This window comes from Hippopotamus amphibius, chromosome 1 (genome assembly GCF_030028045.1).
Source record: "Hippopotamus amphibius kiboko isolate mHipAmp2 chromosome 1, mHipAmp2.hap2, whole genome shotgun sequence".
Taxonomy (NCBI): Eukaryota; Metazoa; Chordata; class Mammalia; order Artiodactyla; family Hippopotamidae; genus Hippopotamus; species Hippopotamus amphibius.
This window is the reverse complement of record NC_080186.1, coordinates 1,226,040-1,246,590: the sequence shown is the minus strand read 5'-3', so window position 1 is coordinate 1,246,590 and position 20,551 is coordinate 1,226,040. Positions and strand designations below refer to the sequence as shown.

At 67.9% G+C, this 20,551-nt stretch overlaps 2 protein-coding genes across 5 annotated transcripts; both read left to right on the top strand.

The window, feature by feature from the left end:
* Positions 1-2,853: 2,853 nt before the first annotated feature.
* On the top strand, positions 2,854-3,509 carry HES5 (hes family bHLH transcription factor 5). Its single transcript, XM_057716151.1, has 3 exons — positions 2,854-2,907; positions 2,993-3,158; positions 3,241-3,509. The coding sequence occupies exons 1-3, from the start codon at positions 2,854-2,856 to the stop codon at positions 3,507-3,509; spliced, it is 489 nt and encodes a 162-aa protein (XP_057572134.1).
* Positions 3,510-6,225: 2,716 nt separating this feature from the next.
* Positions 6,226-20,163, top strand: PANK4 (pantothenate kinase 4 (inactive)). Of its 4 annotated transcripts, none has more exons than XM_057699458.1 (19): positions 6,226-6,361; positions 8,959-9,041; positions 9,303-9,517; positions 9,952-10,135; positions 10,360-10,452; positions 10,799-10,952; positions 11,032-11,213; positions 11,631-11,712; positions 12,417-12,517; positions 14,566-14,721; positions 15,345-15,457; positions 15,770-15,857; positions 16,707-16,858; positions 17,616-17,671; positions 17,824-17,873; positions 18,280-18,384; positions 18,715-18,815; positions 18,912-18,980; positions 19,612-20,163. In XM_057699458.1, exons 1-19 carry the CDS (start codon positions 6,238-6,240, stop codon positions 19,823-19,825), a joined length of 2,322 nt encoding a protein of 773 aa, XP_057555441.1. In that variant the 5' UTR covers positions 6,226-6,237; the 3' UTR covers positions 19,826-20,163. The 4 variants fall into 4 exon arrangements, 3 of the variants coding, with proteins under 3 accessions (XP_057555441.1, XP_057555418.1, XP_057555427.1); XM_057699435.1 differs by having other exon boundaries at positions 6,230-6,361; positions 10,802-10,952; XM_057699444.1 differs by lacking the exon at positions 17,824-17,873 and having other exon boundaries at positions 6,230-6,361; positions 18,314-18,384.
* Positions 20,164-20,551: the final 388 nt, after the last annotated feature.

Here is a 20,551-nt window from a genome sequence, read left to right as displayed (position 1 = left end):
CCAGCGACTTTCCCACACTTTGGCCCCATTCACAGTGTTAAACGGCCCACAAAGGCCAGGCGTGTGCCTCGGAGGCCGCTGCCATCTGGCCCGCACTCGGGGAGGGAGCCAGCCTTTCATCCAGCCGGGCTGAGATTTAACACCATTCATTTCATATTTCCCACAACTCGAGGTTGGATCAAAGCCGCTCCTGTCCAGGGGGAGGGAGGACAGGAGGAGGGAGGGAGGAGGCAGCCGCCCCCCCCCCCCGCCCCGCCGCCACCCTCACCTCCACCCTGGCCCACTGCGGGTGGGCATGCAGCTGGGGTGGGGTGGGCGCTGGACCACATCTCCCGGCACGTGTCTCCTTCAGGCTGAGAGCTGGCTTGGGGAGGCCATCAGGGCAGGACACACGCCCCAGCCAACTGCCCCTCTGAAGCCGGGGGCGGGGGTCAGAGGGACAGGCCTGGCCTGGGTGCTGCCCTCAGTTTCAGGCAGAGCCACGGGGCCCCCGCTGCCAGCAGCTGGGCGGGCGGGCTCAGGGGGGGGCTGCGGCTGGGGCTCCCCCCTTGTCCCTGCATTCCTTCTTCCTTGGCCAAGCTCCTCCTTGGAGCTGGGTGCAGGGCTGGCAGGGTTTGGGCGATGGGGACACAGGTGACTGAGCCATTCTGCCCTCCCCCCGACAGCCTGTCCCCCAGGGAGTCCATAAGCAGGCCAGGGACCCCCCACCACGTGCTGGTCGCCCAGCACAAGCCCCACTCTGGGTGCAAAAGTGGCTCCACTGCGCACCACTGGTGCCCCCTGCAGCCGACAGTGCCAGCCAGGGCTGGGGAGCAGGGGACAGAGCACATCTCCCCGGCACGCACACCCGAAGTTTGCCCGCATGCCCTCTGCCCTTTTGCATCAAACCAGACAGGACCAGACATCTGTGGTCGGGGTCCACGCACTCAGGGGGAGCCCAGGCTCGGGGTGGGGCTGCCCCAGCCCTCAGGGCCACCTGCCTCCCACAGCCAGCCTGGAGCCTGTGTCCGCTTTGGGGGAGGAGCAGGCGCCAATGGGGGGAGAGGGACTGCCTTCCATCCCCTTCTGGAGCCACCTGAAGGTCCCGCGCTGGGAGCCCCCCAGCCCAATCCATCCCCGTGGGTGTCCAGCTGGCTCCTGGGCTGTCCTGTGCTGGCTCCAAGCCAAGCCTGCCCTGGCTGTCCTGACACCATCCTCCTGCTTTCTGGATGGGCCCGCCTCTGGGTCACCAAAGGTTCCTTGTACTGCAGACTTCTTGAGCAAGTCCACCAAGCAGGCCACTCATGGCTGTGAGTCACTGCCAAGACCCTTGTTAAGGCCCTGCAATTCCCAGCTGCACTTGGATGTGGCTGCCGTCCAGGGAAATGTGCTCCTGGATTTAAACTTTAGCTCACGCGCCCTGATGCCAGCCACGGGTTCCATCAGCCGAAGCCCTGCCTCCGCCGTGGACCTGGCTTGGTCCACCACTGCCCCTGGAAGGTAGCCCCAGTCCCACCCCACCCCACCCCGCCCCTCACCCCCTAGTCCCTGCAGAACTGGAGTCCTGGCTGCAGAGAACCAAAGGAAAGTGACTGTTTTGGGTGGAGAGGGCCTCCCAGCAGGCCCTCCCCCAAGGACCTTGGTGGGGCCAGGGGGCCTCCACACAGCTGCTGGCCCCCAGCTGGGCTGCCCAGGTTCTAGGATCATCCGTCCCTCCAGGGGATCTGAGCCGGTACAGGGTTCCTGTGGGATCCAGGAAGGAGCCTCACGTCTGCCAGCGGGCCCCCCTTCCCCACCACCGACAAAATGCCTAAGGAAAGCAAAGGCCAAAGTGTTCCCAGGGCTGTGCAGAGGGTGGCATGCCGCCGAGTTTCACCCCAGTCACACAGGAGCAGTGACCATACACCTGCACAGAGCGTGCCGGAGCCACGCACCTTCCCGTGCCCCGTGGACGGCCACAGTCAGACTCCCTTCCAGATGGGGGTGGGGTGGGACCCTGCAGGGCACCTGCCAGTGCAGAGCACCCCAGATGCGACGGCCTGATCAACTGCTCCCCGCAGGATGGGGCGCAGCGGCTCCTGCGGGGACCGCCTAGGGGCCCGACTCCATGCAGGGCGTTTGAAGCTCCCAGAGCCCAGCCAGGGAGGCACAGCAGCACGTTTCCTAGCTCTGAAGTCACGTGTCCTAGGTGACCGCCTGGGGACTCGCCACATATGCCAGCAGATCTGATCCTGGGCGCCGGGGCCCTGTTCCATCGGCGCAGAGGGCGGCGGCTGCGCCTCCCTCCGCTCCCCCGCCCCTGGGGGCAGCAGGTCCCTGTCAAGGCCGGGGCCGTCCCCCTGGAAGCCTCCACGCTTGTGCACTCTAAAGCTGCCCCTTATCTGCGCTCCGGGCCTCTGCCAGCCAGCAGCGGGGAGTCGCCGGGGAGGGGGCAGACGGGAGGGAAGGGGGGAGGGGGAGGGGAGCCGAGGGGAGGGGAGGGGCGCCGCTCCTTCCTGCCCCCACCCCGTCGCCGCGGCCTGGGAAAAGGCAGCACATTGAGGCGCGGGGCTCCCAGCCTCGGGCCCCGGGATGCTAATGACGGCGAGCGCGTTCCCACAGCCCGGACATTGTGCCGCGCGGCCCACCTGCTCCTCGGGGAGCGCCCATTGTGCCCGCGCCAATTCACGGGCAATTTAGCGTGCGCTAATGGGCCGGCGCCTTTGTGCGGCCCGCGCCGCCATTGGCCGCCGAGTGTGGGAACGGCCGCGGCGCCCGGGCCCCAGGCGCCAGCCCGCCGCCCGCGCCTATATAGGGGCCGGGGTCCGCGCCAGCCCGGGACGCGCCCGCTCCGCGCCCTGCCTCCTCGCCGCCTCGCCTCTCCCCGCGCCAGGCATGGCCCCCAGCACCGTGGCCGTGGAGCTGCTCAGCCCCAAAGAGAAAAACCGAGTAAGTGCGCGGGGCGCCGGGCGCGCGGCCCCCGCGACCCCCGCGCCGGCGCGGCCCCGCTGACGCCCCCTCCTCCCGCCTGCAGCTGCGGAAGCCGGTGGTGGAGAAGATGCGCCGCGACCGCATCAACAGCAGCATCGAGCAGCTGAAGCTGCTGCTGGAGCAGGAGTTCGCGCGCCACCAGCCCAACTCCAAGCTGGAGAAGGCCGACATCCTGGAGATGGCCGTCAGCTACCTGAAGCACAGCAAAGGTGAGCCGCGCCGCGCCCCGCCGCCCCGCGCGCCCCCGCCCCGCGCGCCCGGCCCCGCTCACCCGCGCCCTGCTCCCCGCAGCCTTCGCCGCCGCCGCCGCCGGCCCCAAGAGCCTGCACCAGGACTACAGCGAGGGCTACTCGTGGTGCCTGCAGGAGGCCGTGCAGTTCCTGACGCTGCACGCGGCCAGCGACACGCAGATGAAGCTGCTGTACCACTTCCAGCGGCCCCCGGCCGCGCCGGCCGCGCCCGCCAAGGAGCCCAAGGCGCCCGGCCCCGCGCCCGCGCCCGCCCCGGCCAAGGCCGCCGCCGCGCGCCAGCCCGCCTGCGGCCTCTGGCGGCCGTGGTGACCGGCGGGACCCGCGGGCGGCCGCCCTGCCCGAGGACCGGAGGGTCAGCACGTTCCCCTGGCGGAGGAGGGGCCCTCCCATCGTCCGCGCCGCCCCCGGCTCGGACGGGCCCCCTCTCCGGAAGGCTCCGTCTCCAGGCCGGCGGGCCGGCAGGAGGGCCGTTCTCAGAGAACGTGCGTGCAGAGCCCTCGCCGCGTAGGACGGTCGGGGCCCGCCTTCTGCCGCATGTCTGACCCCATGGGGTTGCTCTGTGTTTGCATTTCAGCAAGTGACTTCTGGGAAGTCCCCACTGCCGGGGTTCTATGATATTTGTAGGCGGCGGGGCTCGGCCAGCCGGCGCCCCGTGCGTAGAGGGTTCTCTTCAGATCCGGTGCTGCCGGGCCAGCGGGCCTGGCGCAGGCCGTGCCGCGGGCACATTTGCCTTTTGTGAAGGCGGAACTCAAGGTGCATCCTCATAGGAGCAAGAGTGTCAGCCTGCGTGGGCGGGGAAGGACGGGTCAGAGCCGTGGCCGAAAGGCCCCCGCGGATGCTTTGTTGTCTGGTCAGGGCTCACAGTGGGCTATGTGGGGTGGGTGGGGGGTCTCCACCATGATCCTTAAAGGATTCCCGTGTAGGGGGGTGCGTGTGGGCACGACTCTGTACTCAGAATTTGAACTCTTAGTCACGTGGGAGCCACGGGACTGCTCTGCAGACTTCTAATAAAATCCGACTGTTCAGCCCCCTCCGTGGTCTGTCTCTTGTGCCTCACACGTGTCCTTGGCGGCCACCAGGCAGGCGGGTCTGCAGGATGAAGGGGAGTGGGCACTACCGTGGTATGCAGCCACAGGTGGGCAGTGACCTTGTCAGTGACCCCCTGGACATGGGAAGAAGGGCTGGGTGCCCGCTGCGGGGGGGGGGGGGGGAGGCAGAGGAGAAGGAGGGGTGAGGAGAAGCAGCGGTGACAGCAGGGAGGGAGGAGGGGAGGAGACGCTGGAAATGAGGGGGGAGGGGACAGGTCAGGAGGCAGTGGCAGGGGGGAGTGAGAGGCGGCGAAGCAGGGGAGAGGCAGGCTGGAAGGGAGAGGGCCTCACAGAACACATCAGGTCCCCGTGTGCAGTAGGAGGGGACAAGGCTGGGGACGTGGGTGCCCGCCCTAGACCTCTCACGAAGCTCTCTGCAGGTGGGGTGGGGGCGAAGTGACAGGATCGTCCAGTTCTGTTCAGCTGAGAGCGATCTGAAAGCCACAGCCTGCAGCAGACCTCTTGATGCAGCAAAAAGGGTTTAGCTGGGCCACACACGCAGGAGAAGATGTTTGCCCCTGCACAGCCGGAGCCCCCGTCCTTGGACAAGCTCCTGGGGGCACCAGCTTGGCTGGCCCACAGGTGGCCAGCCGCCCTGCCTTCCTGCAGGTTGACCGCTCACCAGGCAGTGCTGGTGATGAACCTGCCAAGGGCAGGCCCTCGCCTCAGAAAGGGCACCTGTCTATTTTTAGGCAGGCACAGGGTGTTGGTTGAGTCTGCAGGGACCCAGAGGCGCCCAGGCCGGCCCTCCCTCCTTCCTGCCCCGACCTCTTTGCTCCGCCTTCCATCGCTTTCTGTCCACTCTGCAGCAGAGGTCCAAAGCCCCCTTTCCAGGCCAGCGCAGTGCTGCTAGTGGCCTCTGGGGCCCCTGCTGAGCCCTGGGAGTGGTGAGCAAGGAATGGGAAGCCCCTCCCACACCCCACCCGTTTACTGCTTGTGTGGCAGACACATCCCTGGACTCCGCGGGGGGAATCTGCTGCCCTCATGGGTGTGCGTCCGCAAGGCTGCCTCCCGTCCTGAAGCCTCGCCTGATGTACTGATGCACTGGCTCCTCCCCCGAATCACCCCTGGAGCTCCAGGTTCGTGCTCCCACAGGCCCCACCAGGCAGCTGGTGGCACACTCACGCCCAGACTGCAGTCCAGAGACTCACAGCAACCGGCCCAAGGTCACCTAGGATGCAGGTGCCGGAGCTGCCTCTGGCCCTCAGTGTGCTTCCAACACTGGCTCTTTCGCAAAGCGCCCACTGCCTTTGAGGGGTACATACACCTTAAGAGTCTCCACACCTTCCGGGGCTTCCCAGGGGCTGGCCCTGGAAGCCTGTCCCCAATACCATATAGGAGCTTTCTCAGCTTGGTCCCTGCAAACTCCCACAGACCCCCTCTTTCGCTAGAAAGTGGCCGCCTCCAGGCAGCCTCCCCCGCTTTCCCCTGCACTCTCAGAGGATCTCGCCATCAACACGCACATCTTGCCCAGCCCAAGGGCAGGGAGGCTCCTAGAGGACAGGTTCCCCACCTCCCCGTTCGCATGGGATTTTTGGCACCGACGGTCCTGCGCTTCTAGGGAACCGGAACCGGGCTGGTGGGTCACAGGCGCCTCACGTGTAGGTGCCAGGCTCACAGCCGGTCTCCCTGGCGGTCTGCAAGCCCCAGATGCCCCCTCTGCACAAGCTCGTGTCACTTGAGATCAGCCCCCGGCCAGCTCAGTGAAAGAACAACAGAGACGACGACCGCCCAGAGGTTTTGGGTCGAGCTGCCTCGCGGTCCGGTCTCCGCGCCCCGCGCCCGCCAGCCTGAGTGCTCCCTCCAGGCGGCGCGGCCTCGGCGGCGGGGGGGGCGGGGCGGGGCGGGCCGCGAGCTCATTAGCATAATCTATGCGCGGGAGGCGTTTAGCAGTCAAATATATGCGCATATATCTCCATGGCTGATGAGGCTGGCCGGGCACATTCAAAATGGCGGAGTGTGGAGTGAGCGGCGGCGGGAGCAGCGGGGACAGCCTGGACAAGAGCATCACGCTGCCCCCCGACGAGATCTTCCGCAACCTGGAGAACGCCAAGCGCTTCGCCATAGACATAGGTCTCCACGGGCGGGCGCGGGGAGCGGGGCGGCGGGCGCGGGCGCGGGCGGCGGGGCCGGCGGGCCGGGGCGGTGGCAAGGACGAAGGGCGGGGCGCGGGCGGCCGGCGCGCACGGCCTGTTGGGCTTTGTGGTCCACGGCCGCCGGCGCGCACAGCCTTTCGGCCCTTGTAGTCCGCGGGCCGCTGGCGCGCTCGCTCGCCGCGGCAGCCGGACTACAGCTCCCAGCGGGCGGCGCGCGGCCGGAGCGGGGCATGCCGGGGCTCGTAGTCCCGCGGGAGGGAGGGACGGCCGGGCGGCCGCTTTGGCATCCCGCCTCGGGGAGGGGATGGGGGGCCAGGTGTGTGCGGCCGCGCGCGGCTTCGGAGGGCCTGGGCGCGGACCTCGGGTCAGAATCGCCCCGAGTCCCGCCTCCCCGACGCGTTGACGCCTCCCGGCAACCGCGACCTCCGATGTGGACGCTGTGCCCTCCGGCCCGGGACCCCCGCGCGCCTGGCCCTGCGTGGCCGCAGGGTGACCGCCGGGGTGGGCCGTGCGCTTCTCCCCGCGGGGTTGGGCCGCCCCGCTGCTCTGTTCTTGGGGTGGGGGGGGTCCCCGGAGTCACGGGCTTGGGGGAGGGGCTGCGTGCAGGGAAGAGGGGAGCGCCCTGAGCTCCCACCCGCGGAGCACGGGGGCTGGGCGGAGCCAGGCAGAGGGCGGGCGTGGGCAGCTGCGAGCCGGCGCTCGTCCCCCATCCCGGACGGGGACCCGCCGGAACCGTGCCCGGCTGGACTTTGGGCTGGAGACGGTGGGCGCGCAGGCCCAGCCTGGGGGCTCGAGGCAGCCTCTCGGGGCCCCGTCGCTGTCCTCCGAGCCCTGTCCACCCCTAATGTGATGTCAGCCCGGTGGCCGCGTGCTGGGAGCTTCCGGACTTGGTGTTGCTGCCCTAACCCCGGGGTTCTGCTCCAAGCGGCTGGCATCTAACGTTTCTGAAGTGCCCCCGAAAGTTGGCTGGCCACAGGGCCTACCCGGGTGGTTCTGTGTGGTCCCAGCTTGTGGCTGCAGAGGGAGGAGTGCCTGCCTGTCCCCCAGGGCCAAGCCCAGTCAGGGTTCCTTGACAGAAGGACACTCAAAGGGATATTTTCAGTGTCCTTATTTATTTCCTCCCTGAAGTTTCCCTCTAGGTCTGGGTCCTCTGTCTCTGGTTCATTGCTATGAAGGACGGACATTTGTGTTTTGGGGGTGTTTTGGCCGTACTGCACAGTTTGTGGGATCTTAGTTCCCTGATCAGGGATTGCACCTGTGCCCCCTGCCTTGGAAGTGCGGAGTCTTAACCACTGGACCACCAGGGAGGTGCTGTGTTGCTTGTCTTTTTAGGAAACAGTTATCTGCAAAGGTGAATCAGGCAACGAGTGTTTCAGTGAAAGGTGCTCTGGGTTCGGCGGGGATTGGGGGCAGGAGGAGGGATAAGGAGACTTAAGGCCCAGTTCTGTGTCTTAAGCTCACGGTCTCGAGATGAGAACAAGCCCAGGACGATGGTGGTTAGTAAGCTGCCGTGGCCCAACAAGGCCAGGTCGCAGGACGTCCCGGGAGGCCCTGCCCACGTTGCCAGGCGGGCGGCTCCGACAGGGCAGATGCGATTGGTCTCGGAAGCTGGCGTTTGTTACCTGGAAGAGCTTTGGTCCTCGGATGCTGTGGTGGTTCCAAATCTGCTCTGATTCGAGCGTTTCTGGTATATTCCCTTAGTGTTTTCTCACAAGACAACGGTTGTTAATGATTTTAGTTGCCTTCTCATGACGAGGGATTTCCCCCTTGTTTTTGTTGGGCCTCCTAAGAAACAACAGTTTGTTCCAAAGTTGTTTTGCAGAGCTGAGCCTTTGGCCTCTCTCTGCTCTGCTGTTCTTGGCTTCACAGCCGTGAACCAGCTGGAGCCTCCCAGACGCCTCCTCTCTGACTCAGGAGAGGGGCTCGCCAGGGCTTCTCCTGGAGAAGGACTGCTCTGGGGATCTTTTTAACTCGCCCAAAGGCCTCATCCACTTCCTGATAGTCAGTTCTTGGTCACACGCCAGGGGCGTTGGGGCATCCGGGCTTCCCGGGAGCGTGCACGAGTTGGCGCCACCCTCTGAGGGGCCTCCCTGGTGAGTCCGGCCCCCCCTCCGCTCTGGGAAAGGCCCCTCACGTCGCCTTCTCCACCTCTTTCCACGGACCGTCTAGCGTATGCTTTTCAATGAAAACAGTGCATTTGTCAGCTTTTTCCTTTGGTTTATCCTGAAGATCAGAGCTTGAAACAGAATTTTCCTAAAGCACTACCGCTCGCCAAGGTCACCCAGGAATGGCAGCTTCCTTGTTCCTCGAGGACTTGATGCCGAAGGAGACGTGGCCAGGCGCCGCTTGGGCCTGGGCCCCGAGAGGAACGGCCCTTTTCAAAGAAGGCAGAGTGTTTAGGTCTCAGAGCTCATTCCCTTCCTCTGTTTGGTGCCTTGCAGGGTTTTCCAGTTCAAATAGCACCAGACTCCTTGTGGGCAGGACCCAGGTCTGGCAGAGGAGGGCCTGTGGAGGGGCAGCCTCCGGGTCCCTTCCAGCCGCTCCTGAACCTGCCGCGTCTGTGTCTCCCCGCAGGCGGCTCGCTGACCAAGCTGGCCTACTACTCCACCGTGCAGCACAAAGTCGCCAAAGTGCGGTCCTTCGACCACTCGGGCAAGGTGAGCCTCCGGGCCGGGCCCTGGCGGCGTCTAGTGCCATGCCCCTCCCTCCGTGCCTCCCAGCTCGCTTCCCATCCCGTCCCGGCCCCGGCAGGGGCACCGCCACCTGCTCACGCCCGCCCACATCCACATCAACACTGCCCCATACTTCATGGAAGACGGAAACGGCCGGCGCCGCTGGGGGCGCTCAGGGGCCGCGCCTCGGCCTCTCCCCCTCCCCAAGGCAGCACACACACGTGGGCTCCCCCACTTCACCCCCAGGACACAGAGCAGGACCACGAGCCGCCCTACGAGATCTCCGTCCAGGAGGAGGTCACCGCCAGGCTGCACTTTGTCAAGTTCGAGAACACCTACATAGAAGCCTGCCTAGACTTCATCAAAGACCACCTCGTCAACACCGAGACGAAGGTCATCCAGGCGACCGGAGGCGGAGCGTACAAGTTCAAAGACCTCATCGAAGAGAAGCTGCAGCTGAAGTAAGCGGGGACCGTGGAGCCGGGGGCCGGGGGCTGGTCGGCCTCCGCGCACGGGGTCAGGCCCCGAAGTGGCTGCCGTGACCCGTCTGCCGCACCACCCCCTTCGCCCTGCCCTGGGGACTCCCAAGACCCCACGACCGCAGTGAGGCTCTGGGCAGCCGGTGGGTGGCCGTGGCCTGAGGCCAGGCTCTGGGCCGGCTGCCGCGGGGTCCGGGTGGCCGAGCCTCAGGAAGGCTCCGCGGACTGAGGACGGTGGGTGGCCGTGTGGGGAGAGGCGAGGGCTGAGAGGGAGGAAACGCAGCCCCGCTCCCGTGGCCACACGATGCTCCCCCTCCCGTGGGCAGAGGCTCCCGGGGCCGTGGGCCTGCCGTGCGGGCGGAGGTGGGGGCCGCTGGGGCCGCGCCGGTTCCAGTGGCCGGGCCCCTCCCTCGCAGGGTTGACAAGGAGGATGTGATGACCTGCCTGATCAAGGGCTGCAACTTCGTGCTGAAGAACATCCCCCACGAGGCCTTCGTGTACCAGAAAGACTCGGACCCCGAGTTCCGGTTCCAGACGAACCACCCCAACATTTTCCCGTACCTCCTGGTCAACATCGGGTCTGGAGTCTCTATCGTGAAGGTGCGGCCGGGCTCGTGGAGGAGGCCGGGGCTTCCGCAGGGGTGGGTCGAGCGCCGGCCGTGCGTCAGCCGTGCCGGGCACAGGGACTCGGGCGCGGGGCGTAGACACAGACGCGGCCTGGCCCCGGGGTTCGCGGCGCGGGCTGCCGGCGGGGGCGTGGCCGCCTCGGCCCCCAGGAGCCCCCCCGCCCGCGCGCCCACACGCCCGCCCTCGCCCTGCTGCAGGTGGAGACGGAGGACAGGTTCCAGTGGGTTGGCGGCAGCTCCATTGGCGGCGGCACCTTCTGGGGGCTCGGGGCTCTGCTCACCAGCACCAAGGTTTGTGGGCGCGGTGCGAGGTCGGCGCCCGCCCTGGCCGCCTCCATGGAGCGGGCTGCTTCTGAGCCTCGGGAGGGCGGGGGGCTGCGGGGCTGGACGCTCGTGCGCGGCTGGGCTGTGCCGGAGGTGGCTCCTTCCTGGGCCTCTGACGGGCGGGCGTCCGGGGGCCCGCGTGTCCCCCGGCTGGCGGGTCCACAGAGGCCGCCCGTCTCCCCCTCCCCTGGTCCGCGACGGGAGGGGGCCCGCCCTGCCCAGCCCGCCGCCGCCATCCTTTCGCGGGTGTCTGGGGCCGCGGGGGCAGCCCAGCCAGGGGCACCTCACGCGCCCGCGTCCGCTCTGTCCCCAGAAGTTCGACGAGCTGCTGCACCTGGCCTCCAGAGGCCAGCACGCGAACGTGGACATGCTCGTGCAGGACATCTATGGGGGCGCGCACCAGACCCTGGGGCTGAGCGGCAACCTCATCGCCAGCAGCTTCGGGAAGTCGGCCACCGCGGACACAGGTAGGGCCCCCGCCACGCGCGCGCACGCGCACCCGCGGCGCCCTCCCGGCCGCCTGCCCAGCGCTGCTTCCGCCCGCAGAGTTCTCCAAGGAGGACATGGCCAAGAGCCTGCTGCACATGATCAGCAACGACATCGGGCAGCTCGCCTGCCTCCACGCCCGGCTCCACCGCCTGGACCGCGTCTACTTCGGCGGCTTCTTCATCCGCGGTCACCCCGTCACCATGCGCACCATCACCTACAGCATCAACTTCTTCTCCAAGGTAGCGAGTGCCGCGTGGGCCCCGCTCTGCCCGCCCCCTGCTCGCCCCGGCCCCGCCCCTTCCCACCCGCTCGCCCTGGGCGTGCTGCGCTGGGGGCGCCGCGGCATGTTGCCGGGGGTGAGGTCCAGGGCCTGCCCCCCACTGTCCATGAGCTCCTGGTGGGCTTCGGGGTGTGGGTCACGCTGTGGGTGTGCACACTGCACAGGGGCCACAGCGCCCGGCGCGCGGCACATCGGGTGGGCGTCCCCTTGGTGGAAGACGTGACCTTCTAAACGTTGGGCTTTTAAACTCCGCGTGTGCGCACAGCCCCGTGGCCAAGCGCGTGTCGGGAAGGAGGCCGCCTCTATCAGGTGGACTTGCAGCCTTGGGCCGAGCGGTAAGTGTGCGAGGTCCGCTTCAGGGGCGTTTCCGTGGCAGGGGGAGGTCCAGGCGCTGTTCTTGAGGCACGAAGGCTACCTGGGCGCCATCGGAGCATTTCTCAAAGGAGCCGAGCAGGACAGTGAGTACGGCGTGGCTGCGGGGCGTGGCCGGGGCGGGTGGCAGCGGCGGGAGACAGAGGGGCCGTGGGGAGCACCTGGCACGGGTGCTTGGGATGAGTGGCGACCAGGACTGTGGGTGGCTGTGGGGCTCCGTGGGCGTCCCCAGCCGTGGCAGGAGCCTGCACTGTGATTCTCCTGAGGGGCCCGTGGACACTGACACACGGGGATGCCACGTAACCGACCCACAGGTCCTCGGGTAGGACGGGGCTCTGCGTGGGGGCTGCACACGTGGCCTCGCCTCCCAAGGCTTTGGCCCTCCTGTGCCCTCTGGCGTCTCCCCACCACCTGCCCAGCTGTCGCTTCAGAGGCACGTCTGGTCTGTGCGCTTTGAGGGACACAGGAAGGAATCGCAGCTGCGATCCGGCCCTGGGAAGCACAGGGCAGGCAGCTCGGGGCTCAGCGCCCAGCACAGCAGCCCGGCTGACCCGCCCTGTGTCCCGGAGCCCAGTTTCTTACTTGAGTTAAACCGGGAAAAGCTGTCAGAAGCGAGCGATCAGCTTCTAAGGTCGCTGTGCCAGTAACACATGCCACAGCAGAAGAGACCCCTGGGGCTCACCCAGTGCCAGGCAGGCCTTCGGCGGCGGTCCTCCCCCACGCGGCCCGGCTGCCCCAGGTTTGCCGAGCCGCCCGTCCCTCAGTTGACCCCGAGTCTCTTGTCCTGCAGACCCGAACCAGTACAGCTGGGGAGAGAACTACGCCGGCAGCTCCGGGCTCATGAGCTCATCGCCCGAGCTCTGCCCAGCGCAGCGAGCGAGGAGCGGCACTGTGAGTATGGGGTCGGGCGGCCCTGGGTCCCGCTGCACCGCCTCCAGTGGGGTCCCATCGTGGTCCCTGAGGAGAGCGCCCACGCTGCTATGGCCAGACTCAAAGGCGCCTCCTCCTGGTGCAGGCCGGTCACAAACCACAGACTCTGGGCCCGAAGACACGTTTGCAGCCCGCAGCTGGCTTTCCTCCTTTCCCCTGTAGCATCGCCCCTTCTTCAGACGTTCAGCTGCAGCCCTCGAGGCCGTGCAGTCCCCCGCTGTGTTTGCAGGGAGAATATAAAGTTCAGGGAGGATGGGGGTCTTTCCCCAGGGCTCTGGGGCCATTCACCGCAGCACTGGGTTGAAACCATGGGTTTCAGGCACCAGCCCTTGGGCTTCGTCTCTTAGACCACGTCCTCTGCGTGGTGGTTTCGAGGTGGTACTGAGCATGCAGAGTCCGCTTTGCTTGGAAGATCCTACCCGTTCCTCAGACCCCCTTGGGGTGAGGCCCGCCGTGTCTGCCTCCTGAGCCCGGGTGGAGAGGGTCTCCTACCACCCTGGGTCGAGCAGGGGCCGCCCGGGCCCCGCCCTGGCCCAGAGCACTGTTCGGTGGGCACGTGCCAGGTTACCAGCAGCACGTGCCGGGTGACCCGGGAGCAGCTGTGGGCGCTGCGCGGGGCTGAAGGAGGCGAGGCCTGCGGGCGCCTGGCCCCAGCGCTCAGGCAGGATGCCACCTTTAGGACAGGTTGCCGGCTGTTTGGAGGGAAGGCTGCTTTTCAGTCGTAGATGCTGATTCTCTCTTGTGTCAGGGTGACCACGGCAACAGTGCCCCAGCTGCCTCTCACCTCCCTGGGGAGACCCCCACCGTGCGGCACCCCCAGTTGCCACAGCGAGGGCCGTGCTCCGCGCCACACCCTTCCTGCCCAGCCGTGCAGGGTAGCTGGGCCCTTCCTGAGGGCAGGCGCCAGGGGCATGGTGGTGAGGCCCAGGCCCGGTCAGAACCGTGACTGGTGGGCAGAGAAAGGCCTGACATCTTTCAGGCCCCACTTCTGATGTGTCGGAGGGCAGTGTGGATGCCTGCCACTGGGGTGGCAGAATTAAATAGGGAGTGGCCAGAAACCCTCTAGCCAGTCCCTCTGCACGACAGCGTGGGCACCTCACGTGTCCGTCATGCTGGGGTGGCCCTGCGCGTGGGGGCGGGGGTCCCCAGGCGCAGGGGACCGGGCCATTTCTCTGGGTGTCCACGGCCAAGGCCAGGCCGAGCTCAGATCTGAGCCCCCGCTCATCAGGGAGGCAGGGAGCCCGTGCAGGCCAGCCGGGCAGGAGGCAGCCATCACCACCTTTGACCCCCTGGAAACACACTGCTGCCTTGCTGAACACGCCATCACGTGGCGCTTCCCCAAAGCCAGTCTCTCCCTCGCAAGGTGGATCTTCGGGGCCAGACTGTCCCTGGTCTGAGCACAGCTGCTGCCCCACCCCTGCTAGAGGGCGAGTCAGAAGCGCTCCCAGGTGGGCGGCTCCCTGGAGGGGGGCCTCGCGGAGGAGCCCCGAGCTCACTCACTTGCCGCGGCCTGGAGTGGCTGCCTGATCCGAAGGCGGGGCCGGGTGGCAGGGCTCTTCGTCCAGAAGACACAGGCGTGGGCCTCGAGCCTCCTGGCCTCGCGGAGCGGAGCGTGGCAGGGGCGGGGATTCTGGACGCAGGCACGTGGGCCGCACGTGGGCCACGGGGGAGGGGCAGCGTGTCCTTGCCCAGGAACCCCCGCTGGGCAGGAGCTGTAGCACAGGGCCTGCAGGCCGGGAGTGAGGACCAGAAAGGCGGCCAGTGTGCACGGGGCGCAGCAGGAAGACAAAGGGTGTGAGCGGACCCAGGGTCGGGACATGGGGCTTGGGCCCCCGGGCAAGTGGAGGGGCACCCGGGCTGAGAGAGGATGTGAGGGCCGGGTGGGGACCAGAGGTGGGGAGGAGCAGGGTGCCTTCCTGCAGAGAAGCCAGTTTTAAAGCTCGTGGGAGGGGTCTTGGTCTTTCAAAAAAGACACGGCTGACGTGCCCGCCTGCTTGTCGTCCCCCTAGTTCGACTTGCTGGAGATGGACCGGCTCGAGAGGCCCCTGGTCAACTTGCCTCTCCTCCTGGACCCGTCGTCCTACGTGCCCGACACGGTCGACCTCACGGATGACGCGCTGGCCCGCAAGTATTGGCTCACCTGCTTCGAGGAGGCCCTGGACGGGGTGAGGCTGGGGCGGGGGCAGGGCTGAGGGATGGGGCGGGGCTGGGGTTGGGGCCCCATGCCCCCAGGAAGAAGACACTGGTCCGTGAAATTAGCCGTGGGCCTTGGAGGTCCCGGCCATCCCGAACCGTCTGGGGTTCCTGAGGGGCCGTGCGAGGCGTGAGGGAGGAGGACGGGGATTTTCCAGGAGTCGTCTGTCTGAGGCATGGCTTGTCGTTCGCGGATAAAAACCTGACTCAGTAGCTCGTTGGGACGTGGCGGCAGCGAGGCACACCCTCGTGAGCTCGCAAGGAGCTCCGCCGGCTGCTGTGTTTTTTCAAAAAGCAAGTGGTTTGCACAGGGCCAAGGGCAGCAGAGGCTGGACCCTGGGCTCGAGGGGGTCATGTCTCAAGGCCGTGCATGGGAGCCCCGCGGGAACCCCTGTTCCTCCGTGAAGCCCCTAAGAGAGGCCCGTGGCGTCTGTCCTCAGAGCGAGGGGTCCCACCCTGCCCTGGACCCTGCACCGACTCAGAGGATGGTCCAGAATCCCCTGTCTCCTCAGCAGGGAAAGAGCTGGTGGCCAGTGGGCCCCGGGGCCGGTATTGGGGCTGCCCTGAGCACTGCCGGCCGCCCCCTCCTTGACAGGTCGTGAAACGCGCCGTGGCGAGCCAGCCGGGCTCCGTGGACGCGTCCGAGAGGGCCGAGAAGTTCCGCCAGAAGTACTGGAACAAGCTGCAGACGCTGCGGCACCAGCCCTTGTGAGTGGCCGGCCCACCCGCCCCCCGCCCTGGGTCAGGGCCCTGAGGGGCGGCCTCTGCAGGCACGTGTGCTGGCACCCGAGGCCCAGGTCCCTCGAGGCTGCTGCCTCGTTCCCGAGGAAGCTCTGCGCCCCGCCCCCGGCGCTGGGCTCGGCCAGGCACCCGCTCGGCTTCACCACCCTGCGGGCCTCCTGGGCTGCTTCTGTTGGTGCCTGGGCACCACAAGGGCGCCCCTGGGGGCAGAGGGCGCGGCGGGCAGTGCACGTGGCCGACCAGCCCACTCAGCCGCTCTCTGCCTGGCTCTGTCCCCAGCGCTTACGGGACCCTGACCGTGCGCAGCCTCCTGGACACACGGGAGCACTGCCTGAACGAGTTTAACTTCCCGGATCCCTACTCCAAGGTGGGCGCCCCCTCCTCGTGGGCGCGCGTGCTCGCGGGGGGTGTGGGGAGCGGGGAGTCCGGCCGTCCTGTCCGGCGAGCGGGTGTGGCAGCCGCCCCGACCCCGCGCGGGCGAGCCCTGCCTCCTGGGGCCGCCCCGGTGAGAGCCCACCTCCCGGCAGCTCGGGGCGGCCCTCCATCGTCAGCCTCGGGCGCACCTGCGGGTCCAGGCCGTTGCCACGGGGACTCCTTCCGCAGGGTCCTGTGGGCGCCAACCAGCGGCCGGGCGGGGGGGTGGGCGTGTGGCGCCGAGGCCCCTCCCCTCTTCCTGACCTCGAGGTCGGCCTGGAGACCCGAGTGGTGCCTGAGGGTGTCCGTGCTGGCGACAGGCCTCCAGGGCCTGGCCGGTGGCCTGGGGTGCCTCCCCGGGCCCTTGGACCAGGAGGCCGCCTGCCCTGGAGCTGAGGGCGGGGTCCGGGGCCAGCACAGCGCCCGCTCCGGGCCCCTCCACCCCTCCCCTCGCACAGGAGCGTGTGGGGCCGGGATCCGGGTGCTGAGGGTTTCACGTCAGGGCAGCGGGCGCCTGTAGGGGTCTGGCCCGTCCCCCCTGTGCTCGGCCACGCCGCGCAATGTAAACAGCACCGACACCAGCATCCCCGCCCCCCCCACCGTCTCAGCCCGCGCTGGCCTGGTCAGCGCTCTGCACACCCGACGCGATCTGGGCTTGCTTAGCCTCCCGCAGTGGCGTCACACGGAGTCTTCGGTCCCATGGTGTTGGGGACGTCCCCGGCAGCCTCCGGCACAGTGCCTCCCCATTCTGCCGGGGGCCTGGGGGAGGCCAGACCGCGTCTCCCCTCACGTCTCCCCACAGGTGAAGCAGAAGGACAACGGCGTGGCGCTGAAGTGCTTCCCGGGGGTGGTCCGCGCTCTGGACGCCCTGGGCTGGGAGGAGAGGCAGCTGGCCCTGGTGAAGGGGCTGCTGGCCGGCAACGTCTTCGACTGGGGAGCGAAAGCCGTCTCCGAGTAGGTGCCCGTGGTCCTCACGTCCCCACCCCGCCCCCCTCCCCCCTGCTCGGCCACGTGGCTCCGGCGGCCTCGGCCGGCACAGGTCGGCCCGCAGGGAGGTGGCGGTGGGGGCAGCAGGGGTCTTGGTGGATGGGGAGTAGCTCGGGGTGTGCTGGGCACGTGTGGCCTTGGGGACAGACGGACAGGCGCTGGGACCCAGCCTCCCCGCCCACACGTGAGGGCAGGCGCGTGGAGGGGTGTGGGTGTTTCCGCTTGAGACGCCACGCTCACGGTGGCTGTGTGGTGTAAGGGTAGACGGTGCTGGAAACTCAGAGTACGCGGGTGCCTCGCAGAGTCCAGCAGTTACCATCACATGGGGTACGCCTCTCCCTGGACCCCCAAGTGTCCTGTCCTGGGGCCCCCCATCGGGCGCCTTCCCTGGGCTCCCCTGCGGGGACCTCTCCGGGTCACCCACCGCCGCTCCGGGACCTGGGCGCCCAGAGCAGCCTCCGCCTCCCTCCCCGCCCTCGACACGGGCGGCCCCTCGGGCGGCACGTTGGGGCAAGGCTGGCGGCCAGTGCTGCCGGGGGCCCGGCCCGCAGCTGCAGGCACTCGGGCCTTCCCGCACCTCCGCCCCGGCCTCCGCAGCGGCGGGTGACGGTTGCGCCTGTGCAGCTTGGCACGGCGTGGGGGCGGGGGTGTGTGTGGCCCACGGGAGCCACGGAGGCTGAGGTCTGGGGCTTTGGGTGACTTTGTTTTCTCCTCCCCTGTGCAGTGTCCTTGAGTCTGACCCGCAGTTTGGGTTCGAGGAGGCGAAGAGGAAGCTGCAAGGTATGGACGTCCTGGGCTCGCGCCCGGTGCTGGGACTCGGGCCGTGGGGGGATGTCGTGAGGCGGCCGCGCGTCCCCGCTGAGCTGGGGGAGGTGAGGATCAGCTCCCCGGAGAAGCCAGCAGGCGTGTGACCACGTCCCTGTGTCCTGCAGAACGGCCCTGGCTCGTGGACTCCTACAGCAAGTGGCTTCAGAGATTGAAGGTACACGGAGCTGCCCCCATCTCTGTCCTGTGCCCTGAAGGCCCGGGGGGCAGGGGCCCGGGCAGGGTTCATGGGACGGGAGGTGGTGTGGGGGGTGGGCACAGAGCTGCCCAGGGTGGGGACCAGGCCCCACGGCGCACCGAGGGTCCCCCCAAGAGTCTCCCCCCACCCTGAGCCGCGAGTACATGGTGACTTCCTGCTCCGGGCCTGACTCCTGGGGGACAGCACGGAGGTTTCTGCCCTCAGCTCAGAGGTCCTTCAGGCCAGCAGTTCTGGAAGAGGCCGGGGCTGCCCCCAGCGCCTGCAGGACCTGGCGGCCCTTGCCCGGCGCGGGGTGGAGCGTGGAGCTGTCTGGAACGCTTGGACGCGCCTGTTCCCAACTGAACGTCCTGGTTTTGTCTTGCAGGGGCCCCCTCACAAATGTGCCTTAATTTTCGCAGATAACAGTGGAGTAGACGTCATTTTGGGAGTCTTCCCCTTTGTCAGGGAGCTTCTCTCTAGAGGGACGGAGGTGAGTGTGGAGGTCGCGTGGCGGGACCCTTGCCTGGGCTCCTGTGTTCACTGGGGTTGGTGTCGCCCTGAGCTCCTCTGTGCGCACAGGTAGGTGCCAGGGAGGCGGTGGCTCGCGGGAGTGGAGGAGGAGAGCCGCCCGCGCGTCCCGTCCCGTCCCGTCCTGGGGCTTAAGTCAGCCTGACCGCGGGGTCCTGGCGCCGTCTGCATCTTGCGCGAGAGCCGGCCCAGCCGTGCGAGGTCACCGGAGGCCCCGGGCGGGCGGGCGGGCCCCGGCTGATGTGGTGCCGCCGCGGCCAAGGTCCCTAAAGAGCCCGGGCGTCCTGCGCAGGTCATCCTGGCGTGCAACTCGGGACCCGCCTTGAACGACGTGACCTACAGCGAGTCCCTCATTGTGGCCGAGCGCATCGCGGCCATGGACCCCGTCGTCCAGTAAGCCAGGCGGGAGGCTGGGCCGCGCGGAGAAGCGGGCGCGGTGGGGAGCTCCCTGGGCGCCGCCTCACGGGTGCCGCCCCCTGTGCCCGGCAGCTCGGCGCTCAGAGAAGAGAGGCTGCTGCTGATGCAGACGGGCTCCAGCTCCCCATGCCTGGACCTCAGGTGTGCACCCCACCCACCCCGGGCCCCACAGGCACAGGGTCAGCCGGGCCGGCCGCAGGCCCTTCCGTCGGGACCTTGGCGGGGGGCGGGGGGGCTCCGGCCTCCGGCCCCGCGCCCCACCTGGGGTCGCTGTCCCTGGATGGTCAGGTCATCGCTGTGGTGCTTCCCGCCCTGGGCTCTGGAACGGGGGGCCGGCCCGTGTAAAGAGGCACGTGTGGGCGCGCTCAGTCTGTCCTGGAGCTGAGTCCCCGTGTCCACGTAATCCCCTCCCAGGCCCACTGTCCACGGAGAGGGAGGAACAGTGAAAACCTATGAAAAGGACTAAGATTCTTTAAAGTTCAAAATACAAAAGCATCATCAAGGCCCAGTTTTCAGAACGGGCTTCCTTGTAGAAACGGGAGCACACCTGCCACGGTCCCTGAGGCCCCGGGCCCCCGGGGGAGCGGCTGCCGGGCCGGCTGTCGGGGGAGCAGGCTGGGCTCGGGGCCTGTGTGGTCGGTGGGCCGAGCATCAGGGCTCTCGGGCACTCCCACGGGTCGCTGCCCTTGGCGGGAGGCGGGGTGTAGCGTCTGCCCCGGGTGCGGCCAGGCCCCCGCCCGCACCCTCCTCACTGCCCTCTTGCTCCCCAAAGCCGCCTGGACAAGGGGCTGGCCGTGCTGGTGCGGGAGCGCGGCGCCGACCTGGTGGTCATCGAGGGCATGGGCCGCGCCGTCCACACCAACTACCACGCGGCCCTGCGCTGTGAGAGCCTCAAGCTGGCCGTCGTCAAGAACGCGTGGCTGGCCGAGCGGCTGGGCGGCCGGCTCTTCAGCGTCATCTTCAAGTACGAGGTCCCGGCCGAGTGAGGCGCCGCCGCCGGGCTGCCTGTCCCGCGTCAGGACGGCGCGTCCCGCGACGGGGAGCCGCGTCCCAACCCGAGTATTTATGTTGTGCTTCTGTGACTCAGAGCCCAGGGCGCCCAGGTGGGGCGCAGCGCGCGTGGCCTGGGGCGGGTGTTTCTTTAATGCTGCCGTGTTCGTGGTGGAGAGACACGACTCTGTCCCGTGAGACGTTCGTATTGGAATATATTTAACTGTTAAATAATCTTTTATATATATATACATATATATATAAATATAAATATATACGTACACGCCTCTGACAGGACGCCGGGGTCGTGGCGCGGCAAATAGAGTTTCCAGAGCGACCACAGAGCGTCTCTGCCTTTGCTGTTCGGTGTGAGAGCGGGCAGCCCGCCCAGGGCCCTGCCCACCCCTCCCCTGGGGAGCCTGGCAGGGGGGTCCCTCCCTAGGTGACCTCTAGAACGCTCAGGCCCACCGTGGGCGGTGGGCCGTGGCCGCTGCCCTGTCACGTGGCCTCCAGCCTGTCCCTGGTGCGTGTCTGGAGAAGGCGTCCCCCTGCGTCCCCGCCCTCCCTGGCCCTGCTGCACGCGGGAGGGTCGCTCGGGCTCTGAGCAGTACTCCTGACTCAAGAGCCGTCTGAGAGGACGCACCGGGCTTCAAGGGCCCTCGAGGGCTCTCGGGGGCTTGGTGGCTGGTCCACTCTCCTGCTCAAAGCACCTCAGACCACGT

Coding starts and splice junctions, on each gene's coding strand:
- HES5 (XM_057716151.1), top strand. CDS start 2,854: ATGGCCCCCAGCACCGTGGCCGTGGAGCTGCTCAGCCCCAAAGAGAAA. Junction 2,908..2,992: donor GCCCCAAAGAGAAAAACCGA/GTAAGTGCGCGG, acceptor TCCCGCCTGCAG/CTGCGGAAGCCGGTGGTGGA. Junction 3,159..3,240: donor CTACCTGAAGCACAGCAAAG/GTGAGCCGCGCC, acceptor TGCTCCCCGCAG/CCTTCGCCGCCGCCGCCGCC.
- PANK4 (XM_057699458.1), top strand. CDS start 6,238: ATGGCGGAGTGTGGAGTGAGCGGCGGCGGGAGCAGCGGGGACAGCCTG. Junction 11,713..12,416: donor CAAAGGAGCCGAGCAGGACA/GTGAGTACGGCG, acceptor CTTGTCCTGCAG/ACCCGAACCAGTACAGCTGG. Junction 17,672..17,823: donor GGCGAAGAGGAAGCTGCAAG/GTATGGACGTCC, acceptor TGTGTCCTGCAG/AACGGCCCTGGCTCGTGGAC.